We start from the raw sequence: 19,398 nt of genomic DNA on the forward strand, positions 1-19,398 counted from the left end.
GCTGTAAAAAATCTGTTTTAAACATTTAATTAGTACGTTACTTTCAAAACGAACTATTGAGTGTATTACACTCTTGGCCTACAACATTCGTAAATACAACCAGCAAACCCGCAGAATAAGCGAATTTCCCATTTACCTTGTTGGATTTTTACAAAGTTTTCCCTTAAAATTGCCAGATTCATGCCCTGTTTCGATAACATTATTAACTGTATGATTACATAGGTTTGCTGCAACAGAAAGACAAATTTCTTTTGGTCAAATATTAATAGTATAGTCTGAAAAGAATTGCCTAATAAGATCGCCATATGTCCCTAAACAAGCAAACTACACCGGTTTATTTATTTACCTAAAAAGATTTAAACTTTTTGTACATTTTATCTTGACAACGCTCCAACATACTATATTATTTGTGCTTTCTCCAACCAATAAAATAGTTTGAAAAGAAATTGAAACGTATTTTGTTTTGTAGGTAAAAACTGGAAACCCCATTTTTATTCTATAAAAGTTTGTTCCCATAGTCCGATCATGCCGGTTCTGGAATTGGTTTGAATAAAGTTAGCTTTACACGTTTGCACCGAATTTCATTAAAATCGGATGTTTTATTTGAGTTATTTGCTAACGGACATGAATTTCCACAAACATGCCTAGTGTTTGGTCTCTAGGGACCTCAAAACGAAAAAGTAAATCGATCCCGCGTCAAAGACACCTTCGGTTATAGCTTATTCCGTTAACCTGGGAAATTCCCTAAAACGCTATCATGTATGACTGATAGATAACACAGAACAACGACTGTGTTTTTCGCATTTCTTAAGGTTACGGCCTGGTTGAAAGGTGATATCGGTACAAATTGGCAATCCTCTACGACGTTCTATGATCGAAATGTTATCGTTGACTTCTCGGAAAATAAGATTGGGCTTACATAAAATAACTCAGCCACCGGCAATTGTAAACATCCATTCCAACATTTCAAGCTTTGTGTTACACTGCCTGAGTTTGATACGTTTGCAAAGTATTGTGTAGACCTACAACACGACGTCTGTCGTGAAAATTGTGTAAAATAACATTCCGAGAAACTCTGTTTAGTAACACAATACTTACGAAATAAAGAAAATTCTTCTCTTCAAAACCTCCTTTTGTATTTTTTGTTCGATATATTGAAAGTATTTATGACAATAGCATCAAAGCACATTTCAAACCTTTGACACAGATCTAGTTATTGTTTAGGAGCCTATTTTTTACGGAGTTTGGTTTTAGGTCAAGAATTTTGACGCTTTTATACATACATTTATTTGCGAAAACAAAGTTAATTTGATTTGATTTAGTTGTTATATTTTGTTACATTGATAATTTTATCCATGTTTACAAAACACGTATGGTGTTAATAACAAACTAAACATAGGCTGATTATATTCAGCTGGTGTCTATAAACACTCATTACCGTACATTCTGGCTTTACACGTTTGCAGGCAGAACGTTGCAGGCAGAACGTTGCAGAAACCAGCTGTTTTCCAAAATAAATCCATTTAATAGATTTTTTGGAAAAATTTTATTACTATATAGACCTAATGTGTGCGTAATTAAATTTCATTCGACCAAGCAAGCGGAAAACAGCTGTTTCCCGGACTAACTCTACGCATGGAAAATCTTTTAAAACCGGATAGTCAAGCGTAAAGTATTTTTACTGAGTGTATAATTCACTCCTGAAGGAAAAATGTAAATTATTCTTCTGAAACTCTAATCCTACCGATTATATCATTTGAAGGTTAGATGTAAAGTTAATTGAGTGGCAGGGATTATAAAACAATGTAATTGGAATGCTTAGTTTTGGCGACTAATCTTCCAAGTGACAAAGTCAGATGATGGATGACACTGGCTCCATCATTATCATGATTATTGGTTAATCAATAATGGCTTTCCTCACACATTAATCAGTTTACTTTTGTGTGCTTCAATATGACATACTTCCATGCTATGCAATATATTATACAGGGTGTCCCGGAACACTCTTCCAATATTTTAGGGCATTGTTCCTGAGTAAGAAACATATCTAAATATAATATTTAAATTGTGCGCAGGTCTATATTTACTCACACAGCCGCCATTTTGTTTTTTCACTAATTATTTTTTTTAAGTGGTGCAGGGTATATTTCAATTGTATATTTTAAGCTAAACCCTCGGGGACGAAATATTTTTGTCTTCTAGGTTATTGTTTATAAGAAAACTCTCACTCTCTTATTAATTTTCCCAACTCACGGAGTACATTATGGGTACTTCCCATGTGTCAATCAAAACCAACTAAATGTAGTTGAATGTAGAATGTACATTAAATAAATATATCGATATATATCACATCAATTTATAAATGTGTATGTATATTGAACCATGGAATCACATCTTTAAAGATTAGCAAAACTGATTTATATCTTGACAATACGATACAAGTCTCTGTTTTTTTTCTGCAAGACAATTAACACAATCAGTGTTACTTACACTTCCATCGAGGTTTTCAACGTGGTTTTCCTGTAGCTCAAGAATGTGAGAACTTTTTGTTGAAGACCTCAACTTATGTATGCTCACTAGGAATTGCTTTAATCGCGAAGTTAGAATATTAACTTTAAATTCCACAATATGTTTAGTTTCCCCCTGTTAATTCTGCCGTATAAGGTAATGTAACTTAATGTAGTAGGTTTGGTTCTGTTGTTTTGTGTATGTTAAAATCCTTCTAAATTTTTGTCTCTGGTGGTGCCTGGTGATTGGTATGACTGTTTGAAATTGACTGGTTCATTACATTCGTTTATTGTGTTTAAGATAGATCTTGGGTCAACATTTTACCATTGTAAGTAGGTGTATTTTCTAAATATCTTTGGTTGGAAGACATAATATTGTGAAGCCGAAGCTTTAGTTAAGTTGCTCTTACGAGCATTTGAAAGAAGTAACTAGTTTACAGCTCATTTGATTGAGACTGTAAAGCATCAGGGCTAACGTGTTTGTCCCTTTACACTCATGTTTATAGTTACATTTACAAGATTTGACACAATCATTGGTTTAAGATATTACAGAATTCTTTGCTGGTAACTTAAGATAGTAGAACCCCTCATATCCGGCCACCACGGGACCAAGCCCCTGGCCAGATTAAGCAAACTACTATAAAAATGACAGTTCATACTTAATAATATGTAATCAATATATGCAGTCAAAAGTATCATTCAAGGTTTTTCTGATGTTATTTTCAAAAGAATAAACATATTTTTATGAAGAAAAAAATATTATTTGTAGGTTAAAGCTGTTAAGTAAGTTAATGAACATACAAACAATATGATTCCTTTTAACAATAGCTATTAAATAATAAGTAATGGAGGTTAAAATTACAAAAAAGTGGCCTTGATCAGTAGGACTTAAATGGTACAAACCTTTCTACTCAACATTCTTATCCATTTTGTGAAATACCAGATTTGATTAATGTACCGTGATAAACCCTCGTTGGAAATAATTAACCAACTGTTCAGAGGTTAGGCCTACTAGCTCAACTAAATAGTGATTAAGTAAAATGCATAAACAAACAGATAAATAGTGACAACGCTCAAGTTACAAAGACTAGTACTTTCATCTAAACGTCTGTAAGTTGTGAGAAAAACATTTTGATATTGGATTCCTCGAAGAGGCCGGATAAACAGAGGACCAGTAAAACCAAGGCCGGATATCAGGGGTTCTACTGTAACCTCTCATAGTTCGTGGAGGTTGAATTTCACCACATTTATCTTTTCTATTACAAATATTCCTTTTTAACACCTCCAATGAAAAAAAAAATAATTTTTATTGATTTTTTTTATTTCAGGCGTTTGTGTTTCACGTGGAGAACCACCCGAATGTCACATGGTATCACCAATGTGTTCATTTTGGCGCCTTCTCCTCTCCGACCCACGAGCTGGCTTACTTCTTCTTCGGCATGATCATGATGTACGGCCTGCCGCTACTGGTTATCATATTCTCCTACGCATCAATCCTAGGAGAGATCTACCGTCGCTCTAGGGAACCTGGAGGTATGATAGACTGTAGTAAATTAAACTCCATATTGTTAGTCCCTGAACTGTGGTTGCCGACGATCAGCTGTTATTTTATTAGAACACGGGCACAAGTCGCCACAATCGTGGCATGTGAAGTTCTACGAAGACATTATGGCATATTTAAAGTTGACAATAAGTTAGATTTATTTAGTAACATTTATTGCGTGTAAAGTAAACTTTACATTTTGGAGTACTTTTTAGCCTGTTTTCACTGTGTTCGATTTTGGTGATGTTTTAATGCGCTGAAGGTATTAAGCCTGATTTTAAGTAGATGTTTCAATCAGTGTTTAATCATATGGTAACAATACTATAAGAAAAGCAATCGCAGATAAATATTTTGTTTAATTTGCTCTAATAATTTCAACATTGGTTAAATGAAAAGAAAGATAAATACCGTCTAAATAAACTCGCTTATAATAGGATTGAACTAATTTAAAAATTGTTTTCAGCTTATCGATTGGTTTAATAGATTATAAGGTGTTTATAAGGCGCCTTTCATGCAACTTCCGCCGCAGGGTGGTTCTTTAAGTACATTGACTCAAAAATAGGTTTTATGCACTGCGGCTGCAATATAAAATATATAATTTAGTGTGGCGACCGCATGTGTATAAGGGGCCTTATCTGACCGAGCTGATAAAATTGGGAGGTATAATTTCACCTTTCAATGTTGATATGTCACAGCCAGGGGGGCGGTAAAGCTCAGGAACTCAATTGATCACACTATTGGGAGTACTGAGGTGCGCTACCCAAAAGATAAAGCTTTCATTAAACTTGCTAAACGTAAGGGTATTTTACCTCCAACCCCTTTTCCCTCTTTTTGTTATTTACTATTCAACAATTAGGAGCCCTTTTGGGCACTAAGTATTTAAAATAATATAAAATATATGTTAATTTATTGCAATATACAGCAAAAGGTTTAGAAGTTAATGTCAGTCTCTCCTCCCACCACGCAGTAATCTCTACATTATTTTACCTCAAACTTTGTCGTTTGTGAGTAGAGGAAGCTTATTATGCGTAATACTGCTTTTGTCTGTAGACTTAGAAATTCACACTTGATGTCTTTTAATACCTTGGGAGTTGTACTGCGTTGCTAACATAGCAACAACAACAAGAAGTGCTACAACGCTTGCTTTGGCTTTGTTTCGACTCTCCTTACCTTAATAATTCTGAAATTATTTAATTGAATAAAAATAAAAAGATTTGAGCTGTCGTTCGCCTTTCGGGCTATGGGGTTTGAGTATGTCCTATAAACAGTGATTCAAAGAACTAGACGATTTCTTAAACGTCCTCAAACCATTGTTATGTATTGCAACTACTAGTAATTCATAAGTTATAGTTTGACAAAGAGCAAAAATAAACAAAACCAAAACTTTCAATACATAAAAAGTTAGGCGTGTGGTAATAACATTCATTAACATTTAAGAACGGGTTATGTATACGATAATGTAATGTTGGTGAATATTTACATCCTTTCACTTATTATTAAGACTCTGGGCAACAGCAAGCATTTCGCACATCATTCGTTTATGAAATTATATCAACCGTTGGATAAATATATAGTTTTATATAGTCGTGAATTACAAGCGTGGAAATTCATGTTGTATTCAGATGAGTTCCATAAATTATGAAAAGATTAATTTATTAATGACTTTGTGCAAATCAAATATGATAATGAATGTGTAATCCATCCCAAAGCGGCAATGCATGATTTACGCTTGAATACAGTTGGCTTATACAAGTATACTTCCACATTGAGTACCAAATATTTATTCTATCATATCATAAAGAAGAGATTTAATTATTAAAATAGTCATCAAAATATGATTAGAAAATATACTTATTGTATGCCCACATGTTCACTTATGCACACCAATGGTCAAAAATCATTTTAATATCAGAATTTAATTTAATGTAAAAACATTCTTAAAATGCTATCCAGATTACGTTAAAAATAGGACAAAATTATTCTATCTCTATTTATAATCTATTTTATGAATATTTGAGTATAAAGAGCTTTAGAAACGTTTATTACGTTCTAAGGATATTTCAATCAAAGGAATGGAATAGTTCAAGGAAACTGCATTGTATCATTTGTGCAAAGGTCACTCCCTTTCTTTTATGAAAACATAATTACATTAATGGAAGAAAGTGTCTTTCTCGCTTACACTTTTCCCAATCCAAATTTCATCATGTTTTGAAAATATAATTTTCTTCTTCGAGTACATTTTTATACCCGATGCACTAAGTGGTCTTATCTGTCACTACTTAGGTATTAAGTTTTAAGTCTATTGCTTAAAGGATTCGAAAGTTATGGATACATTTGTGAAAATCAGGCAACAGAAAACCAGGCATTTTAGACCAATTTTTTTCATATGATGTTTTTAAAACCTTTAGAGAGTTTTTTTACACCCTGTATGGTATATTTTTTATGCAATGGGATTGCGACAGTATATAAGAGACATTTTATATCACCGCATTTAAAAAACTGTACTTTTTTGTAATTTGTTTAAGTGCAAATGCTTTAATTGAACATAGAGCCAAAACTACCAGCGAAAATCTAATGATCCTTTTTCTTTTCAATCCTCACGAAAATAAATAATACCCTCCCTCCGCCTTCTCCACCAAATCTCTTTTAAGAAAATGAGGATTAATCGTTCACACAAAACTCTGCCTTTCATTACAAGACAACTCGATAGATCAAAATTAACGTCTTACAGGCCAAATCTCTCTGAGTAAATGATATTGTAAGACACGTTTAAGCGGTTTTAATACTTTATAATTTACAAGAGTGTTAACTACACTTTGGTTTTGGCTGGGATTTAATCAAATTTTGCTTATTTAAATTTAAAAAAAAAACAGTAAATTACAAGTTTTTTTTCTTATATGTAAATCTAAAAAGTGTTTTGATTGATTGCTAAATCAAATATGTAACAATTTTCGATAGCACGATTCTAAGGCAACCGGCAAATGTTATTCGGTTATTATCTAAATACGTTTGCTAACACAGATCTTGGATTTAATTAGGGTAGAATGTAATGTTATGCAGTTATCTATAAGCAGTTCTCGTTCTTTTTATTCATCGCAAAAACAATTTAACTGTGTTAAAATGTTTATTTTCGTTGCAGAAAACTGTCATCAACATTTTTAAACAAAACAAGCAGTATATATCTAGTTTAGCTACAATATACAGAATATTAAATTTACTAGTATCGTTATATGCAAACTTTTTTTATTGATTCATGACAGTTTTAGCTTTATACTTAAAATCTTATATCAGTACCATATGTTGTAAAACTTTGGAATAACATCAAATACATGTGATTTTAAATATTAATTTGACGACAAACATTTGGCAATAATTAAAAAATGGTGCGATGCCGTAAAATTTATATGTACATTCAGTTTGATTAATATATTTATATTACGTTTGGTAATTTTAAAATAAAATCACAAAATATAATAACGTATACAGCTTCGGCATTATCTACTAATTTTTAAGTGTGTAATTTGTTAACACGATATACCATATGCAGCGGTTTATTGTTTATTTAAGGATTTGTATATAAATTTGTAAACGACCAACACACTACAACACCTGCAAACTACGTTTCACAAACGCTTATTTTAACTCGATTTTAGGTGGATACATACTTGAATTTGCTGCTGAAATAATAAAAAAAACTGTTTGTACAACCATTTAAAAGCATACTACGTAGTATAAAACCCTAAACTTCATGAAAAAATATCGTTTAACCAAGACATCCGCAGCGACATGTTATATTTTAAAATTATAATAAACTGTGGGATAACAAATGTTGCGTTTTGCAATCTTTGAAACAGGCATTACTAACTATAAAACTTAACAACATAATAATTTCCACAACCATAACATTATTTTTTGTGAATAAATTAGCACATTTAGTACATATTTTTATTATTTTTATGATCAATGTAAGTAGCATTTTATTTATCTATAATTATTTAATTTTGTAAAATTTGTTTGTATTTTATTGTTTTATCATGGAACTACGATCACATATTTAACATTCTATATAAGCTGGATTTTAATTAATTCGAAACGTGGCTTTTCTTAATTAAACTAATGCCAAAGCCACTTCGTTAAGATGCTAAGACTTTACTGGTCTAGATAATTGAATGGACGTTTTGAGTAAAACAACAACTTGTTTTCTCTAGTTTTTGCAAGAGCTGTTGTGACTTTATAGTTACTGATTAAACATTAATTTATTCTTTGATAAATAACCAATCTCAAGTTTAAGGGGTATGCCTAAAGTGTGTATTATGACATTCAAACAAGATCTATCATTTCATAAATATCTATCTTATTACTTAAATTCGCACTACTATTTTATCATAAAAAATAATTTACAACTATTGATGATATCGAGACTGTATTAAATGAAAACTTTGAAGTAGTAGGTAAACTCATACTTTTCTTAACTGTAGGAAACTATGGCATCCACCTGATTATGTCTGTGTGTGTGGGGAGGGGGGTGGGGTTGCCTGTATGTGTGTGTGTGTTGTGAGAATGTATTCCAAGCTACATACCTGTGGCCCAAGTTTTATTTATACTCTTTGCAAGTAGGCTACTTATCCATGCGTCTTTTTAAGTTAAATGAACATTTAATTTCCAATGTGGATTTCATAAAATAATAGACAAATTTTACATTTTACAAAACGTCTTAAACAGTGTTGATTAAAATGTTAGTCTATTATCGTCCTTTGAACTCTTATCAAAATGTTTTTACAACGATTATGGTTCAAAGTTTGTTCAATTTTTTGTAATTTAAAAAAAAATATCATAGTTGCTCCCACCGGTAACCCGTTATAAGGTGTTATTGACAAGCTAATAGGAGAAAGTACAAAACAAGTAAAAAAGCATGAGAAAAGGCAGAAGGAAAGCAAATTTAATTAGGCTAAGTTATTATGCTCCTTTCACATTTCACTTCCATTCATTTATTACTTTTCGTTCATATAATCTCAATCTTTCAATATTGTATCAATATCAGCAACCCTGTAAAAATGATGTAACCGTAAATAAATAGATTAAAAAATTAATTAGTTGTTCTCTTATCAAATCTTGTGATGATTGGGGATACAAAGAAAATAGACCACCACTTACCGGCCATCCTATGTTAATATGTACCCTTATGAAGTAAATAGATATTGGTATATAAATATGTGTTTTACGTGTTACTTGATTTTAATTACATTTATATTTTTATTCAATTCCATAATTACTCTGATTTTTATGTAGATTCCAAACTTATATCAGACGGACAGTTTATTTATTGCGCTATGCCATTTATTCCAAATCAATTGACCAATGTGTCGTATGTTGTTTATATTCTTCTTTTCCATTCCCTTCCACTCAAATTTATTTGTAAAATTATACATGTAGCCCCCTTTTGGAACTGCAGTGAGGCTGAGATATACGATTAACTAATGTTACTTTTGGCTCGCTCAAGATTGTAAATCCCCGCAGAAACTGGGGACCAATAATTACTCTTGGTGACACTAGCGCCAGTTTGTCTGAGAGTCTAAGAAGCTTTTAAGCGCAACTATTTCTACAACTGCAGCATTTATATTTTCATTCCAAATTAGATTTTTGCATTATAAATGTACTAAAATACTTGATAAAACTATCACGCGAAGCAGGCATTACATTTATATGAACTGCTTGTCAACAGGATTTTACACTTAATTATAGTGTAACGTGTGATCATTATATTTTGTATTTTTCTTACCATTACAGTCGATGAACACACAAAAGATAAATATGGTTCACACTGACTTTACTTTCATAATTTAATACTTTAATCTGAAATGGTGACCATACGAATGCAGGTATATTAAGCCAAGTATGAATGGAGAAGAGTGTAGGATGAGTGCAGGATCTTGTAGTCTTGTCACAGTCTTGTTAACTAAATCCGACATATTCCTTAGACACAGTTGTTAATTAATAGCCTATACAGTCATTGACAACTAAGGGACCTATAATTTATAGTGGGATCTGAACCAAATGTTTCCTTGTAATCAGGATAGTACTGCGGATAGTCGTAGTACTCATTAGTGTGGACGTTAATCCACACCAGGGGTTATCGCATCCACAGTGCATTCCGATAAATATCCACAATTCGTGACCTCCTAGTAGCTGGATGACACGACGACGCCACCTTCCTAGTCATCATAGTTCATTTTACATGGTTTAAGCTACCCCATATTTTTTACAGACGCTACAACCAACTGGAATTCAATAGGCAAAATCCATAAAAATGAGTTTTCTGCCTGTAGTAAGGAGATAACTATGTTGTGCATTTATATATCTTGTTTGCAATCCAAACTTAGACCGATGTTTTTTGCTATCCTCAGAGGGCTTCAGGAGGTCCAGCCTTGGGTTCCTGGGCCGTGCTAAGAGCCGGACACTGAAGATGACCATCACCATTGTGTTCGTATTCTTCGTCTGCTGGACTCCGTACTACGTCATGTGTGTGTGGTAAGATGACTATGTACCTCACATATATATAATAAGTCTTAGTGAAACAGTTATTTCCTTGAAAAAAAAAATCAATCCTTTATAATGTTTTGAAACTTTTCTAAACAGTACTTACCCTACGATTGTTATATTTTAGCCTATAGAGATTCACCATATAAACATCAGTCCATACTCACAATTGACTTTGGAACTGATAAATACAGTTTTTAAATCTACAAGACTGTAATAACTTTACTAAAACAGTGACACTGAGTGTACGTATTTTAAATGTAGAATCAGTTTTAGATGGGTTGAATGATGTGTTTATACTAAGATTTCGGTACTGTATTTCCCTAATACCGTTGTAAAAAAAGTATTTTTGTGATTTTTGTGAAAAAATTTATTAAATATGCTGTTTATTTTATGACATAGTAAATCATTTGAACAAGTAGTTTATGTAATGCTACTCTTGGATGATTGCAGAAGAAGGACTGATTTTTTGTAAGGGAGTAAAAGTTTATCTAAAAAATAAAGTTGATATTTGAGATAAAAGAGGATTAAGTGACACAAGGTGATAAATTGTTCGAAGTACTAGATAGGTAATGTTGATATCAGAAGGGTTTTGAGAGTGAGAGAAAGTGCACACACTTTTACAATGTTAACAAAAGAACATTTGCCTTTAGAATAGAACACATGTTTTAATAATAAAAATAGAGAAACTATTTTATTTGGTTACGAACACATGATTCTAGGAAGAGAGTTGTAAGTAAAACAAGGAGCATAAAATATGCAAGTTTACTAAACAACTTTCATTATTTGGAAAAAAGAAACCAAACTATAGTAGATTTCTAAGTCAATATCTTTTAACTTAATATTTGCAACCTAGCCAATGTCTTCTTGGAAGAACCAACTGGATTTCACTCATCCTAATATTGTAAATGTCTTCTCAGTCCCAATAACTGGATGTCCCTCATTTACTACTTTTTTTGTAAATATTTTCTCGGTGCCACCAAATGAATTCCCTCAATCAGCTATTTTACATTTCCTCTTTACACCATCAAGTCAATTAAAAAAATTCCACCAAACTAGCTCCAAACTAAACTGTTTCAGGCACTGGTAGTTCCCTGCTACAACCATTGCTGATGCCATGTTGAGCACACTCTTGAGTAGGCCTACATTTTTGTCAAGCTACGTTTCTTCTCAACGTCAACTTAATATGATGACTCCCCAACTGACATCAAGTACTGTTTCAGGCACTGGTTGTTTTCAGCCACAACCACTGCTGATGCCATGATGAGCTCACCCTTGAGTAGACCGTCATTTTTGTCAGGCTAGGTTTCTTCTCACCGTCATCTTAGATGACTCTCAACTGACATCAAGTACTGTTTCAGGCACTGGTGCCCTGCCACAACCATTGCTTATGTCATGTTCTTCTTAATGTTAACTTAATAAAATGACTCTCAATTGACATCAAGTACTGTTTCAGGCACTGGTTGTTCCCTGCCTCCGCCAAGGACGTGGACCAGCGCGTACAACGAGGATTGTTCCTCTTCGCCTGCACCAACTCCTGCATGAACCCCATCGTCTACGGCGCCTTCAACATCAGGACGCGGCGGAGGACCCCCGGCCAGGTACGAGGACGAAGTGTATCCTCTACAGCTATCACATGCGCCACTGACATTCGCCTGCCTGCTTTGTCCATCAGCCTGCGCAACGTCGAGTGACCCGAGACCCAGTCGTTCGAGAAGGCTAGGGCTGACTTGGCACCTGGAGGGGTGTACACCTCCTTGGCTCGCTGTGGTTGTGATTATCATTGCCACTGTGACCACTCTATGCTCTAGAATGAACGCATATCGCGAAAGTTGTCTCTCCCTATCAGTGACTGATTAACTGAGTTTTAAATTTATATGGGGTTTTAGCTCCATAGAGGCTTTTTCTTCGTAAGACACGTCATTTTCTTGGTTAGATTTGTTTAGGATAGTGTTTGTTCTGCTTTTTGTAATGAAATATCAATTATTATTTATTATCAATTATTTAAGATGGGGACGCCACTATCTGCGTATTTAAACCCAAATATGAGTGAAGGATGAGTGTAGGATGAGTGGCGCGATCTTGTAGCCTTGTTAGTAACTAAGGCCGACATGTTCCTTAGACACAGCTGTTAATTAATAGCTCATACAGCTAATGGCAACTAAGGGACCTACAGTTTAGAGTGGAATCCGAACCACATTTTTTCCTTGGTATTTAATGAATTGGTCTAATTATCAGGATAGTACTGCCTATAAATATCCACAATTCGTGACCTCCTAGTAGCTGGATTACAGAACGACGCCACCCGTCCCAGCAGTCCACTATGCATAGTCGAGAGCAGACATATAGCGTTTGTATGTATAATTTTCTAAAATGCCCTTCTTCACCTTTGCTATCATTTACTGTATATACTCATGGTTAATGCTGTTGTTTTAAACATATTTTAAACATTCCATGGAAGAGTGTAGCAGAGTTTCCCTCTTTACAGGAGTGATTTTTGACAATGAATAAATTAATCATACTAACAAATTTGAGTTTATGTGCCATGTTATGGAGCTAACTAAGTCAACTTCTTAGATGGGAACTGTATACCATCTACTACTACTGTAGGATTGTTAATAAGAAGTTTTATACTGATTAACGACTTCAAAGGCAGAATTGCGTGAGAGTATGCCTACGTTCTCTATCAGCTGGGGTCAGTTTTCTTTGTGAAAAATATTTTAAGCTAATTTTTAGGCGGAAGGTCCTGCAAAATGACAAAGGCTGGCAATATTTATCTTGGGTCTTCTACTAACATATCGTCAGAACTTAGAGTGAATTTCGAGAATACTAATTTCGAAACCCAGAAAATAGAGTGAGGCAATAACATTCCACTTCAACATCCTTCTACTGTATTTCTCGTACGTATGCTCTTAGTATGCTACTTGTTCAGTGGCTTTGATTCTCAAAATGTAACTAACAATTTCAATCATAAAATGGAGGGTTTTATTAAACCATTGAGTAACGCTTTCAAAAACTTTATAGAATGGAAAACACTACACCCAAATTACACATGTTTTATATAATCCAACTTGGTAAACAGCCTGAACTTAACAAACCCCATTTAGGAGAGACAAATTTTTGGCATAGCTTAAGCAAAAAACTTAAACTTGCTAAATTACATTTTTACTACGGTATATCTTATTACGATGAAGCAATACAACTTTGGGTATATTTAAGCTAGAACTCAAGCGTGTAATGTTTACAATACAAACAAACAGTTTCAAACCGCTTTTAGCTTCTCGTGTGAGAGAAACTCTGCAGAGAGTTAATTACATTTTGTTATCGGAGTTAAGATTGATCTTATGAGGAAACAAAAATTGTTTCGTAATTAAATGTTTGAATTTTATACGTTATTGTGGGGTATTCTTGCGTATATTTTTAAATCCCTTGTTAACCAAAACCGTAAAATGAGTAGTTTAGAAGTAAAACTAATTAGATTTAAGACTATCAATTATGTTTTTGTTTTTATGAGGAAACAAATTTAGTTTTGGTTTGTATGCCACAAACCTAAAATAGATTAGCTGGTTTTACTCACGTCCATAGTAATTAATTAATAAAAAGAAATGTATAATAAACACTCATCTTGATATTAAAATAAAGTAGTTTACTAAAATGGATAAGTTGGGTTGATTTTAATTAATTAATCAGAACTATTAAGATTAACACTAACAAGTGACATCAACAGTATTTTTAATATTTATTTTTATTGTTAAGTATTTTTTAGTTGAAGACAATTAGTAAGAAAGCATACTTGTAATTGTGAATCTTAACAGTTTTTGATATGTGAAAAGCACACAATCCAGTTATTTATTTATTTTAGTTTACTACTCGATACAATGTTTTTGTGTTTTAGAATAGTTCATAAGGAGGAGACTTTTTATTAAATGTTAGTAATTTGAGCTGTTCATAGTAAAGTTTCAATTCGTTTTTATTTTAAGTGTTTTTATATTAGACTATGAAATATGTCGTTTAGAAATCCCATATATTTAACTTAATTGATCTTGAGAATAATGTTGTGTAGCAGTTACAAATTACTATAATTGTCCCTTATAATTCCTTCTATAAACTAGGAGTATAAATCACTTGGTTTGGAAAATGATTAGATAACAAATATGACGAAATGATCAACCGGAAGAAATATAACTAAACTCGACTATTTGACACCTAGTATGCATTTATTTAAAGTTTAACTCGATATTTACAGTATATATGTATTAAGCTTTTCAGACAAAAAAATACATATTTTCATAAAGTTGCCAAAAACGTACATTTAATTCATATCGATCTATTTTTAATGTTTAATTTACGAGTTTAATACTCTAGTGTTAGTTTTAACTCTACAAAAGACTTAACAATACGTCCTATTTTATACATTTATTTAACAATCCTGAACGTTTGGTGTTGCTAAACTATTTTGTTAGTGGTTTAGGACGCTGCCAGGACATTTCCTATCCTATTGTCAGATCTGAAGCATTTTTTCATGAGCGGTTTTGCTGGAGTGTGCTGATTTTAATAAATAATCATCTCCTGTTGTGAGATATATTTTACAAAGTGCACTTCATTCTATTATTAATAATACTAGAAGAAACCCACAGTTTCGATAGTTTGTAATAGAAATAAATACAAATACGTATTCTAAACTATAATATTTGTTATGCCCTATCTACTATCTTGATAACAAAGGATAAGGACGTAAATATCATTTAGGAATCTATGAGTGGCTCACAAAACTATATTCTTTTTAAAAGAAAAAATTGTGACAGCTAGTACTTATAGATAGAATGAATATTTCAGTAGGCCTATATAAAAGCCAATGCTATAAATTTCCAAATGGTAAAACGAAAGGAATCAAAGAGTTAACGTCTATACGCACTCCACACCGTTCATAAACATACATTAAAATTGCCTATAGCTAATACATTAGGATGATGAATCTACATATGTTAAATCTAAGAATCCAGTTGACCTATATCATCCTGTAATTGATGTACATATCTAGAAGGTCTGAGACAATGAAATGCAATTTCAGCCAAGCCTAGTCTTCTCGAACGGTCGTCAACAGCTGTGATTACCCACAATGCCATGCATTTCTGTTGTGATCCCAATGCACTTGCTCATTGCCATTCCTGACCAATTGTCCTTTTACATTCCTACTTTTGTAATGTATTTTAGTGTTTGTCAAAATATTTATGTAATCGCTACTGCATCCTTTGTCTGCTGACTTGCTATTGTATGTTATCAATAAATATTATTTTTACCTAGCCTGGTTGTTGTCATTTGCTTTCTGTTCCACGCACTTTGGTTTTTTCTGTCCGTCTTGGCTTGCAATGTTGTGATTTTCCTCGACTTGTGGGGTCAAGTATATTAATTAAGAAATAATGAATTGTTTTTAGTTACTTAGTTAAGAACCTTCACATCCTAGGATCTCATAGGCTATAGCCCGAAATCATTTTTCACATTAGTTCAGACTACGACTAAAGGTTGTGTCATCATCACTTTAAAAAAACTGATAAAATCCATTGGATATTGGTGGGATTTGAACCAAAAACCCGCACTCTACCTTTCGACCAGATCCTCAATGTATCACGGATTGGGAACTATAACCCATATTATCAACTGGCCAATAGTATATGGTAAATAAATATGATTATTTATTATTTCTTGGTTATTTTACCACTACTAAATACGCAACCACGTACTACCCTGTATTTTCATCTTATACAGGGTGTTTTTTTAGAAACTTGCATCTTTATTTATGTAAAAACCGCAATAGATAGAAATATATATTGCGGGAATCATCTATTGACGTAGGGGGCCCAATTGTTTTGCATTCAACATTACATTCACATTCCCCCCCTTTCCCCCCTGCCCCCAACTTATTTTTTTAAATAGCAAGGTACCCCTTGTGACATATCAAATGAAAGAGCATAAAAAAAGAAAATATTTGATGAAAAAAAAATGAAAATCGGTTCATAAATTTGCGAGATATCCCCCCCCCTTCCCCGGAACTTATTTTTTTTTAATAGCAAGGTACCCCTTGTGACAAAACACTCTATTTAGTAATATACATAGTAGATTTTCAAATTGTTGAAAAACAATCATTCGTGTTACAGTATCATACTGTTCGTAACTAGAATTTATACCAGTTTTTCAATGACTATTAATACACTTTTAACAATTAACTTAAAAAGTTTAAGTTAATTAATTAAAAAAATAATCAACAATAGTCAATGCTCTAATCAACTTTTTTCAATAATTTTTAACCATAGTGAACAGAGTTTGTAATATTATATTGTTTAACTGTAATTTCAAGCTATACATAATTTGACCATGACATTTATCATATTCCCATTTTTCTAAATAATATGTGAATATTGTGGGTATTTTGTATTGTGATTACTATAATATTACTTATTCTTTTTCATGTTGAATTATAGCAATAAATTAATGATACTTGAGTGTAAATGGGAATGTTAGTTTAGTAAGTAAACGCTATTGAGCACAAAGAAACAAGTATAGAATTTGCAAATATGAACAAAAATAATACACAATTACATTTTGAATCACAACAAATAATTTTAAACAGACCAACAAAAATCCAAACACAGAATCCAGTTAGTGTTTTAGGACCAACTGGTGTGCAATTCACAACCCCTTCATGTTGGTTACATTTTGGGGTTTTCATGTGGGTTGAATCTGTAAAGGGCCTTTAGAACGTAGCAGACTTCAAATGGTTGTGGTGAGCAGCATTATTATGAATTGGTTATATAACGTTTTGCTTATAACAATGTTAAGTTTGTACATGAGTAACTTTAAATTCATCAAATATTCGTATAGGCTAATAGAGAATGTTATTACGTTAGGGTTCATTAACTTGTTTACTTCCTACAATTGTTTTCCTTGAGCCCTCTAGAAACAATTTAATTTAATTTAAATTAGTTGATCTTAGTTTAATGATTTTTCTTCGTGTAAAACGGAAGTAAATTGTAAGTATTAATTTAGCAAAATAACCAGACTATTTCATCGATTTCTTGCTTTTTTTGTTTACTTAAAATTAAAACACATTTTTAATTTGTATTTCAAGCGTTTTGTTGTCCTAAAACTTTTAAGTATGTTAGCTGTGACTCCTCCTGAACGCTCAAAAAACTTAACGCAATTTTTACCAGATTATAACGCTAAATGGTGTAACGATACGAGTTGCCTTATTTATTTTAAATATTACTTCGTAATTATTAGAGTTACAGTGTCTTACAGCACGTAATAATAGTATTGTAATAATATAATTACTTACTAAACTTCACTAACAAAGTTAATTTATTTTTGTTCTTCTCAATCCTTAAAAGAAGCTCTAGTTCTAAGCATCGATGCATAATAAGTGGAGATTGGCTAAAGAATCTAACTGTGGTCGTGCATCAATCGTCTTCAAAGTCTATCATTACTATGTCATTGACGGTTCAGCTGTGCAATTCAATTAGAATTTGTTCATTTATAAAAGAAAGAGATACAGGGAAAATTTATATTAAACTAATATTAATTGTATCTATTCTGCTTAACATGTGTATAAATTGAAGCTATTCAAAACACAAGGAAAATGGGCCTAAAAAGTCTTATTGAGACCTCTTGAATACTGTTTTGCTATACAGGATGAGTTTAAAAGCTACTAGCCAGTTTTAATTAAAAATTCTCTGAAAAATTAGCTATTCGTCAATTTACTCATCTCCACGGATTTTGAGCGAACTAAACTGTAAAACTAACTACCCACGTGTACTCACATTGATAGTCGTTTGTGTATAATAGACAAGCAGGAACAGCCTTAATAATGACGGAGTAAGTAGTTAGTAACAAAAATGTATATCGTACTCACTGGCAAGTCTGCCTTTTTACTTTTTTCTGACTAATAGCTTGAGAAATCGATTAATAGCCTTAATGGAGACGAAATATTAAGCTGCAGACAATGAAAATTGTTTAAAAAGCAAATGTTACCCTAATGAATGATCTGTAGAGGTGTTTCTGTCAACAGCGTAACCAGACAATGGACTCCAGGCACGACGCTGTTGATGTGGTCCGATTGGTCAGTTGGAGGAGGACAGCCTCCACGCCAGCAGCGCTCAGCGGCGGCAAGAGGAACTACTGTCACACCTGCTGCAACAGGCGGCAGTCTAACTGTGTGCTCAGGCTGGACGGGGTCAAAGTGATGACTCCTCAGTAGATTGTGTTAGGTGCTTAGTAGAACCACAATAGCAGCCAGACCGGCAGTTTAAACTGGTGTGGATGCTCTTGTGGTAACATTCCATTGGGACGTTTTGTTGAGCCATTCCATAGGATAAGTGTATGTGCTGCAAGGATAGAAGGATAAAACGTATTCCAGTGCAACCCCCTCCCCCCTCTTAGCAACGTGCTCGCATAGGAAATGTCAATTCGGGAAGAAGTTTATCCGAGAAAATGTCCATTTTAGGGAACTGATCTTTTGAGAACATGCTTGTTCATGGTGACGATTGTTTGGGAGCATGATTATCTGGGATATGTTCATCCATAAATACCAAAGTACCCATGAACTTTTGAGAAAACTACAAGTCACACAACAGCCATATACTTTGAAATTTTGCCATGACGAGAAACCTTGCGCAAAACTATCCATTATTTCATAAATTGCCCTTTAAGGTTGTAATTCCTTTCTAAAGGGAACTTTCCATATACCTAATGTTAAAAATACCTCAGCTGTACTTATTTGTATGTTATTCTTTCAATTTATTAGCTTATTAAAATCAG

General features: G+C 33.0%; 1 protein-coding gene across 1 annotated transcript in view; it reads left to right on the forward strand.

Annotated features, from left to right (window-relative positions):
* The window catches only part of LOC128997421 (adipokinetic hormone/corazonin-related peptide receptor variant I-like), a 20,357-nt gene extending 1,504 nt beyond the window's left edge, over positions 1 to 18,853 (forward strand). The window contains exons 3-6 of the mRNA XM_054423058.1: positions 3,836 to 4,040; positions 10,455 to 10,578; positions 12,044 to 12,188; positions 18,650 to 18,853. Of these exons, the coding sequence (XP_054279033.1) occupies positions 3,836 to 4,040; positions 10,455 to 10,578; positions 12,044 to 12,188; positions 18,650 to 18,838 (663 nt within the window). The 3' untranslated portion in view covers positions 18,839 to 18,853. The remainder of the gene's footprint in view (positions 1 to 3,835; positions 4,041 to 10,454; positions 10,579 to 12,043; positions 12,189 to 18,649) is intronic.
* The last annotated feature ends 545 nt before the right edge of the window (positions 18,854 to 19,398 follow it).

The sequence above is a fragment of the Macrosteles quadrilineatus genome, unplaced genomic scaffold, assembly GCF_028750875.1.
Source record: "Macrosteles quadrilineatus isolate MER2022 unplaced genomic scaffold, UCM_ALF_1.0 Scaffold_6__1_contigs__length_79288215, whole genome shotgun sequence".
NCBI lineage: Eukaryota > Metazoa > Arthropoda > Insecta > Hemiptera > Cicadellidae > Macrosteles > Macrosteles quadrilineatus.